General features: G+C 40.3%; 1 protein-coding gene across 2 annotated transcripts; it reads right to left on the bottom strand.

Annotated features, from left to right (window-relative positions):
- Nucleotides 1–1,674: 1,674 nt before the first annotated feature.
- On the bottom strand, nucleotides 1,675–7,075 carry CDKN2AIP (CDKN2A interacting protein). Of its 2 annotated transcripts, none has more exons than XM_079141053.1 (3): nucleotides 6,521–7,042; nucleotides 5,905–6,035; nucleotides 1,675–5,496 (listed from the first exon to the last, which is right to left on the bottom strand). In XM_079141053.1, exons 1-3 carry the CDS (start codon nucleotides 6,790–6,792, stop codon nucleotides 4,154–4,156), a joined length of 1,746 nt encoding a protein of 581 aa, XP_078997179.1. In that variant the 5' UTR covers nucleotides 6,793–7,042; the 3' UTR covers nucleotides 1,675–4,153. The 2 variants fall into 2 exon arrangements, with proteins under 2 accessions (XP_078997179.1, XP_078997180.1); XM_079141054.1 differs by having other exon boundaries at nucleotides 5,353–5,496; nucleotides 5,936–6,035; nucleotides 6,521–7,075.
- Between the last annotated feature and the right edge of the window lie 2,600 nt (nucleotides 7,076–9,675).

The following is a 9,675-nucleotide window of genomic DNA, read 5'->3' as shown; positions in this document are numbered from 1 at the left end:
GTTTCTGCATTGCAGATAAAAATAGTTTTATTCTTTTACACAGGTATTTATTGGACTTTATGTGTATGGCTTTTGCAATTGTATTTCATGCTTAAAAAGTAAGAAATAAACGACAACTGTTTTTAGTGTTTCTTTCAATGTTCATTTCTGTAATGGTCCCTTAAGTTTGACTTGAGTCGTCATTAATTGTAAAATTCTAATATGACACATTATTTAAAAATAGTTTTGATTTCCACTTTGTAGTAAACTGGCAGCTTCTATTTATACACACACTAATGCCTGTTGCAGGAAGAAGCTGACTATTTACATTGTACTCATAGTTGCTGGTCAGTCCTAAGAGGTACCTCAAAAATTGGAATTGGAAGTTAGAAGAAATTCAGCTATGGGGTATGACCACCCACCTTTGACCAAAGTAGTTGTGCTCATCTGTTTTACAAAGCTAATGCCATTTTACTTTGGAGAAATATGGCTAAAATATAATTTAAAAAGCACTGATTACATATTCAGAATTCAGGTTTTATTTCAAAGTGTCCAAGCCATGGTACATTGAAAACAGTCTAAGAAAAACACTAAGTGATTCTTACCATTATAGTCCACCTTGTGCATGTCCTTATGCTTCTTTTCAAGCCACATACATTCTCAGTTCCACTTCAAGATAACAGTTGGAGTTCAGTGTATTTCCTGCTTGTATATTATTGTTTGCAACCCAGTGCCCTCCAAGGACTGATTTTACTCTATCAAGTTCAAAATTAGAATACTTATGATTATTTCTTAAGTACTGACACATGAGATCTCTAGTTTTTATTAAAAAGAATGTATCTAACCCTGTTTGCGGTTACTTCTCTTTATTTCAAAATGCAATTTAGTTTGGTGCCTTGCTCATTACACTATTTTTCTTGCTGGCTAAATAGCAAAGGAACAGAAAATGAGAAATCTTAAAATTAATTTTCAGATGATTTTGTTTTTTAAAGGAAGGAAAGAAAAAAGTAGAAAGGGTTTGAGTGTGGGGTACTGAAACCCAGGGCCTCACATATGCCAGGTAAGCACCCTACCACCCACAAGTCTCATCCCCAGACAAAAACTGAAAACAAGTGAAAAGAAGTGGCTCTAGCTGGATAGCAATTAAGTTGTGTTAAGGATGTCAAAGACACATGAAGTCTAGTGTTGATACTTTTCTTGGGGAGTAGCTGCAAAGATAAAGATTTGCTAAGCCCTATATTAATCTATTTTTACTTAAGGTACAGAATGAATTTCATTTATTCATAATACACAAAAACATGTTGTGAACATTGATATTCAAAGAAGTGTCATGTCTAGAAAATGGGTCAATTTAGAACTTCAGCCCAATTTTTGAGGACTAAGCCTGCAAATTCCCCTTAAATTGTAACAGCGTAAACCTGTGGGACTGACCTGGTACCCAGTTGCTGCCATTAACTCAGGAATCCAAATAGCAAGGAGAAATCTGTACCAAGAGCTGCCCTTGACAGCAAAAACAGTCCCTTTCACAGGCAACTTAAATTGACACAGGCTTTAGATAATACATTATCAAAGACCTTAGAATTACATACATCCTATGACAATTACCCTGGCCAATGGCAGCAGTGGCAAATCCCAAGAATTTGGGTCAAAGACTAATGAACAGTTCTATACTTCAAAGTCAACTTTCTGTGATGAAAAGAAAAAAAGAAAAAGAAAGAAAGAAAAATGTCTTAGGACAACTGTCGTACCTCATTGATTTAAAAAATCTGTTATTTGTTATCTTCTTTAGTCACTAAATTTGATCTCAAATTATTCCTTTTTCTTTTCAAACTTCAAATGTACCCCATGGGATGATTCACCACCTATTCAGGACATGCAAGCTACAGAGAATCATTAATAACAAACAGGAGCTTTTGAAGAGATTCATTTCAAAGGTCTTTGGAAACATGTTTTGCTCACTGATCTAAACTGGCAGAAAATCACATTCTGAGGTGTTCTTTTCAAAAAATTTTGCAGAGGTGAGAATGATAAAGCAACAGAACATACTTAAGGATTTGGGTTCTGAAACCAGACATGGGCTTGATGGAATTTTTTTTTTGACCAAATCATGTTTATTTCATTAGAAAACACTGGTCAAATGAGAATAGCTACTTACAAGGTCATGAGGAAATTAGAATACAAATATACACAATTAGTAAACTATGGTATGCTTGCATTATGCTAGGTACTTCAAACATCATTTAATCTTCATTGCTCTATGAGGAGGCTACTAGTCCTATTTTATAGCTGAAGTAAGGCTAAAGTTTACCAGAAGTTCCATGTCTAGTAAGAGAGATCCAAGATTTTACCTCAATAATAACAAATCCTGAAGTGCTTGTCTTCTTCTGCAATCTACTCTTTTGAGGAATTGTGAAATACACATTTCTCTTAATACAGGTTCTTTAAATTTTGATTAACTTAAGAGTATTTTTGCTTTAAGACTATAACAGATGTTTGTATGTGAAACATTTGTTCTACCAGGCAGCTTCCTTAGCATCAAAACCCCACTGTAATTTAAGTATATAACACTTTTATATTAACTTTAAAAAAGACATTTCAGGAAATTAACAAATCACCTAATTAGATGTATTTCAGCAATGTATTTATTCTTTCTACTTTCTGGCTCACTTTTTTGGTAAGCACCATCCCACAAAATATACATTCCAAGACTAAGAAAAGTGAGCAATTAAAAGTGCTTTCACAGTACATTCATGTTATCACTTCCCACAATGTATAAAGGTAACCCACTTATAGAATACGGGTTTTAGCTCTGGTATCCAATGAAACATCCTCAAAAGTGAATCATTTAAAAATGTTACCTAATAAAATTAAAATGTCCCTGATTATTTCAAGCATAAGAAACAAATGTATCCTTGTCTATTATTCCTAGAATATAAAACAGGAATACTTTTCTACATAAATTGTGCTTATGTCAAGTTTCAATACAGCTGGCCCATAAAAGGTCATTTCTTTTCTCTATTTTTACCATGACTGCTCAATGTGCAGCACCTAATAACAGCATCTAGGAAGCCAGAAGGCCACAAAGATCAAATATCTTAGGCCAGAGTTTAAAGAAAATAGAATATATCACAATATATTAATATAGTTAGAATCACCTAAGACAAATAAAATTCTACTCCATTACTAACAGATGTAATTCAGTTGAACAAGTTCATTAAAATGAACATGGCTGTCAATTTTCAGTATTTTTCTGGGATTTGAAAATTGTAGCTTCCCTATTCATAAAAAGTTGTGTATCACTTTAAAAATCACTGGATTGTAATTTACTATGACTAATAGTGGGATGCTTATTTGTAAGGTTCTGACCTAAGGGAGAAAAAAAACACAACTTCTTGAAAAGGTAAAATAGCTTAAAGCATTTAATATCTAAAACAAATCAATCTGTTAATAGTAGTCACAAAATATGCTTAATATAGAAACCCACATTTATGTCTTTAAGAAAAAGTGTAAATTGTATTTTACCTCAAAACATAAATTAACCCGCTTAAAGAATCAGCAGCGGTCAAAATCATGGTGAATTTTAAACAACTTCAGAATAAAATAACAATAAGTACATTATACTGCTTTATATCTAAAAAAATGCTTACAACTTCTCATAAAAATAGTCTGAGGCAACTATTTTTTTCTTTATTCTTTTACAGACATGTTCAACACTATGGGCAACGTTATTAAAACCTTAAGTTTCACAGACTTTCAGACATTCAAATACTGTGGTCCCCTTTTCTTTGATGTGATTTATTCAGCTAAAAAAAAAAAGCATGGTAGACAACTTAATACATTTTCACCAAATTTAAAGTAGTACAAAAATTTTAAGACTCTACAGAACTACACATCGTACCTAATACATCATTAAAAATAGAAGACAGTATTTTCTTCAGCAAATAAAACAGCATACTGGTATGCTGTTAATGCACACCTTTTTAATGTGTACTGTCATTCATAAATTATTTACAACTTCTACTTGTGAAGAGAATTAGAATGTAAATTTTCTGCAAAACTGGAAAAAAGCAATACAAAATCTGTGAAAGCCTGTGTTTTATATTGTACAAAAAAGTAAGCCAGTTTTCTCTTCAAATACCAGATACTGTATGCAGTGATATTTTGGACATATACATTATAGCAATTCTTGAGGATGTTTTAATGCTGGAGGTAAGTTTACAGGTCTTGATTCTTCATCAAGGAGTACTAGATCTTCTATCTCACTGCCTCTGTATTTCCTTTTACATATTTTTACCACCACCTTTTTCTTAAGAAATAACTTCAACGCTTCTCTTGATGCAACTGCTTTTGCATTTTCTTTGCTTTTTCCACAGCCAGTGCCCAAGTATACTGACTTGCACCTCAATTCGCATACAATACTTTCTTGAGAGCTCTTATTTTGAGGCAGATCTGCCAGTTCTTTTAGTGGGACAAAAAATACATCCAGTGTTGCTTTCAGAGCCTCAATAGCTGCGTTTAGGAGCTCTCCGTGATTCACATTGGGACTAAAGCCACCAACAGCTACTAATTTCCATGCCACTGTTTTATACAGTCTATTGAAGAAAGGTTGCTTCTGTTTCACATCTTCATTGGTTAATTTGCAACAAGAGAACTTGACAGAACTCTCACTTGACTGTGAAGTACTCTTAGAAGGCAACTGTGAGGTGCTACTCTGAGAACTACTCTTAGAAGCTAGCTGGGACACACTTGCTAAGGGACTGCTTTTGGAAACCATAGATCCACTGGTCTGGGAGCTGCTCTTGGAAGCTAACAGTGATGCAGCTACCTGGGAAGTGCTTTTGGAAGTTAGCAGTGATGTATTTGTTGAGCTGCTCTTGGGAGTTAGTAATGATGTGCCTGATGAGGAACTGTTTTTAGAAATTGATGAAACACTTGCCTCTGAACTAGTTTTGGAAGTTAACCCACTTGAAGCTGTCTCTGAACTAGGTTTAGAAGACAATAATGGCAACTCTACTTCTGAGCTTCCAGAAGAACCCAACAAGGGCACCTCAATCTCTGAGCTGCTCTGAGAAACAGAGACTGAAGAACCTTCCAAACCACTCTTTTTAGGTGAGCCACTTTGTTGTCTGGAATCAGTGGACTGGGTCACGTGACTATTCACACTGGATTTCAAAAACGAAGAAACAAATGATGCAGAACCATGCTTATCTGGAGCTTCTGATTCAGAAGCTTTTCCAGATCCTGCTGTTGTTACCTGAGAAGAAATGCTGCTGCTGCTTTGGCTGGAAACAGATCGATCTCCCTCACTTGTAGAGCTATTCTGACCAGAGATGCCAGCGCTGCGAGTGGAGTTCCCACTACTCTCTGATTTGGTGGATGACCCCGAACATGTAGAACTGTTTTCTGGCTGAGCTGATGTACGTTCTGTTTTGGCAGAAATTTTTGCAAGATCTCGCTCAACTGCAGAGTTGTTTTTTCCTTCTATGATTCGTTTTTTGGATAGCTCTTCTACCCCTTCTAAAAAAAAAGGAAAACACAGATGTTTAACTAGAAAATACATTACACACATCAGCTGACAAGACAATTATTCAAACAGATCAAGGTACAAAGTGAAAATATTTCAGAACTAGTAGTTTCTTTAAAAAGTGTGAAATAATGTCTTAAAACAGTGTTGCATAACCATTAATTTCTAATATTAAAAATATTAACAGCATCAGACAACACTGGACACTTCAAATGCTACAGCAAAATAAACTATCAAATTCAGAGCCTAAAACACAAAGACATATAACTTAGATTTAACATTCCAATTTAAGAACATTATATAAATTCTGGTGTTAAAAAATTAGTAATGACAATAATTCCTAATTATATCAAATTTATTTTCTAAACTCCTATGTATGTTCACATCTATGATCTGCTAACCATTGCTACTCGATATCCCTCTTTTCTTCACCTTGGCAACCAGTTCGTCTCTTGTTGTATGGATTGGAGCATCTGTCACTTTGATGCCTTCAGCCATACTAAGAATTTTATCCATAACTTTTTGAGGGTACCTGAAAAAGAAAGAAAAGTCACTTTTAAAAAGTTTTTTTTTTTCTAAGCTACTACTTGTGTGCCAAAAAAAAAAAAGTCACAGGAACTGCATTTCCTGGTTGCAATCAAGAAAGTGTACCAACCGCCAAGAACTTTGTTTCCTGGAACCCCATAAACAAATGCCTTAGATCTGGAAGGCGGGTCACTCCTTACTAACCTTTAAATCTAACTTTCGTTCTACAAGAGCGTTGTCAGCTTTACGCCAACTCCACCACCGACAGCCCCCACACAACGGGGACACCCACGGACTGTTAATTATGTCGGCGGCTCGCAGGGACGCCCTTCTCACCCTTAGAGGGCAGCCGGTGGCGCGGATTCCCGCGCTTCACAACTTCCCCTCCCCACCGAGGCCGGTACAACCGAGGGCTCAAGGTCCCGGGTCCCCGGTCTCGGTCTGGAGGCGGGAGAGAAACCGAGAGCCGGTTAGGGACGCTTCCTTACTCACCGGCACCCAAGGAAGACGTGGTTTGCCCAGGCCATGGAAAAGGAGATGAGCTGCTGCAGCTGCCGATTGCGGGTTCCGCTCTCGGCGTCCGCAGCTTCGTCCGTGTTAGCTGAGGCAGCGCCACCCGCGGGGGCCAGGTCCCCGGCGTTGCGGAGCAAAAACTCCCGGCGGTGGCGCCAGTGTTTGTCAGTCTCGCCCTCGCAGCGCAGCGCCTCCACCCAGGCGGCCACCCGCGGGTTCTGGCTCAGGTACTCCGACACCTCCTGCGCCATGTTGGGCCTGCAGGACGCGGAGGGCACGAGCAGACGCTGCACCGGGGAAGAGGCGGGGTGCGCAGGGGCGAGCGGCCCTGTCACTGCGGCCTGCACCAGCGGGCCTCCAGAGAACGCCCCTCAAGAGGCCCACACACCAAACAACAGCGTCCAAAGCAGCTGAACCGCCCACTTCCGCCTGCTGCCGGCTCCTTCCCTTTTATAACCTCGCCGCCGCCGCGCGCCCGCGCGTCCTTCCGGTGCGAGCCGGCTCTCCCAGGACGCTTTGCGGCGTCCGGGCCGCGGCAACGCCGGGGCTGCGCCAAGCCGCCCAGGGGCAGGCCGCGGGGGAAGGGAGGGAGACGGGAGGCGGGCGCTTGGCGCCTCCCGCCCCGCGAGGGCGGGCCGCTAGTGGGGTTCGCCCGGGGCGTCCCGAACCTCGGCGGACGCCCTTGCGTTCCGGCTTCGCTTTATGACGCCGCGCGCTCCGGCTGCCCCCACCCAGTCCCGGTGCGGCGCCGACCGTAAGGGCGAGAGAGCCCGCGTCCGAGCCGCCTGGTCGGCGGGGCTGACTGGCAGGTGGGTCGAGCCCTGGAGACCTGGTGTCGCGGTTCAGCGTCGCAGTCTACGGGTCTCCGCCCCGCGACGCTGGCTTCTGTGCAGAAGCAAAGTAAACAAAAGCTTGCTCCGGTCTTGTTTTGTTTTTGCCGGAAAACCGCTCCTGGCACTGTTTTGAATGTAGATAAGCGAAGCATTTTGAGGCCGAGTCTCAGACGGCGTTTAGGATTGGGGAGTGCCATTTAGATAGTAATATTAAAAATATCAAAGTTAAACGATTGATCCCGTTGGCTGGCGCTGTGTGGGGTGCAGTCTTCGAAGCCAGTCGTTGCTCCGCAGGCACTGGGTTTGGTTTCCGCCGTTTCTTTTAGCGCTCGTTCAGCTCAGACAATACCTCCTTCCTCGGTCTGTCGCTTTTGGTCAGTAACGTAACAGAAGGCGCCAATAGCGTTCTGTATCTGTAGCGCTTCCTTAAATTAAGTTTTAATTCCCAACGACACAAATAGCCAATGGGCCGAGTGGAAATGGGCCGGTTTACTGCCCCAAACCTCTCTCTCCCTCTTAGATTTTATTTCCCCCCGCCTTTTTTCCACTTTACAATGTTTGCGGTTAAAACATAGACTATTATTGTGAACTTGCTTATTTTTAACGTTTCCAATTCCAGGTATATGTGTACTCTAAGATTAAAATTAATAAATTTTGATTATATGTAATCATGATAAATTGTGACATTTTAATTTTCCTTTAATGTGAACTTCGTAAACAATAAGAATAATAAAGCCAAAAGGGTCACTTTAGCTAAAATCCGATAAGATCAACAAAAAAAACCACATAATTTATGTATATTTTGAGACAATCAAAACCCAGATAGAATATGAAAACAATATCGTCTACTTTCCTGCCATTCCGTGGATTGTAAAGAAACTATAACAGGCACAAAGAAATTTTGAAGCTTGAGCTTTCGCTTCTAGTTTTGCTATTTGGTCTTTGTTACAGTTGCTGAAAATTCGGAGGGAAAAAAGGTGTGCAGAAATCTGGCTATTTAAAAGATGTAGAATTTTTTACTTTCTTTCATGAATTCTTGGGTAAGGAACTCATGACAAGTAAAATAATTAGTGATTACATACCTAGATGAAACTGGTGAATTTTAAACCAAGGATTTTCATTTTTTTAGTATTGCTTTGGAGGGAGAGCAAATTAGAATTTAAATTTCAAGATAATTTTTAAATAAAAGCAATATAGTCTGAAAGCTATGCTTCTTACTTGCAAAACCTAGGTGTTTGACAAAAAAATAGGTGTAATTTTCCTTTTGAGTCTTAAAAAGTTGACATATAAAGATTGAGAAGAATATATACTTGATTAAAAAAAAAAACTGGGTTGGGGAAGAGATTCAGAGAGGTGATCACAGGAGAACCTAGGTAATAACTAGGAAACTAAGGGGAATGGAGGGTAAAATGGGGGGAGGTATTGGCTGATATAAATTGCTAGATCGGTTTTGAGGTCTACGAGCAGAACTTGGCTCTGTCTTAACCTCTGGAAGAAGAAAGCCCTATGGCACTCTAAACCAGCAGGGGTTAGCCATTAGAAGAGAAGTAAACACAGAGGGCCTCTCACAGTTCTGACACCAGACCACACAACTCCCTCCTCTGACTTAACTCGTGCACATGCACCTTGGTGCACACACCTCTGTCAGAGCCTGAAGGAAATGCAAAACGTTCCCAAGAAATGTTGAATGGTAAAGTGCATCATGGTCCAAGGTGAAGTTAGACTGGAGTGGACAAGCCCAAGGCAGCAAAGGATGAATTAGTTCTTTTGTTGTTATTGTATCAGGAATTGAGCCCAGAGACTGGCTTAACCACTGAACCACATTCCCTTTTTTATTTTGAGATCAGGTCTCAATATGCTCAAGGCCTCACTAAATTGCTGAGACTGGCCTTGAACTCCCAATCCTCCTATCTCAGCCTCCTGAGCCACTAAGATTATAGGCATTTGCCACCAGGCCAGACCAGCAGTTGCCAAAGAGATATCAGATCAACCTGGGACTGTATTGCATGCCTGTAATCCCAGCAACTCTGCTCAGGAGGCGAGGCAGGAAGATGTCAAGTTCAAAGTCAGCCTCAGCAACTTAGTGAGGCCCTATCTCAAAATAAAAAAAAAAAAAAAAAAAAAAAGGGGCCGGGGGATTACTCAGTGGTTAAGAGTGCCCCTGGGTTTAGATCAGTGAGGTCCAGACGGGGCCAAGCCAATATTGAGGAAACCCCACCCCACAAATGTTCCAAAGCTGCTCCCCCCTGCCCCCCAAAAAAGAGCTTTTCTTTCCTGTTAAGTGTCTGCTAATGTCCGGGG

Source organism: Sciurus vulgaris, assembly GCF_902686455.1.
Source record: "Sciurus vulgaris genome assembly, chromosome: 5".
Lineage (NCBI taxonomy): Eukaryota > Metazoa > Chordata > Mammalia > Rodentia > Sciuridae > Sciurus > Sciurus vulgaris.
Note: the sequence above shows the minus strand (reverse complement) of the source record. Positions and strands in the feature narration are given on the sequence as shown.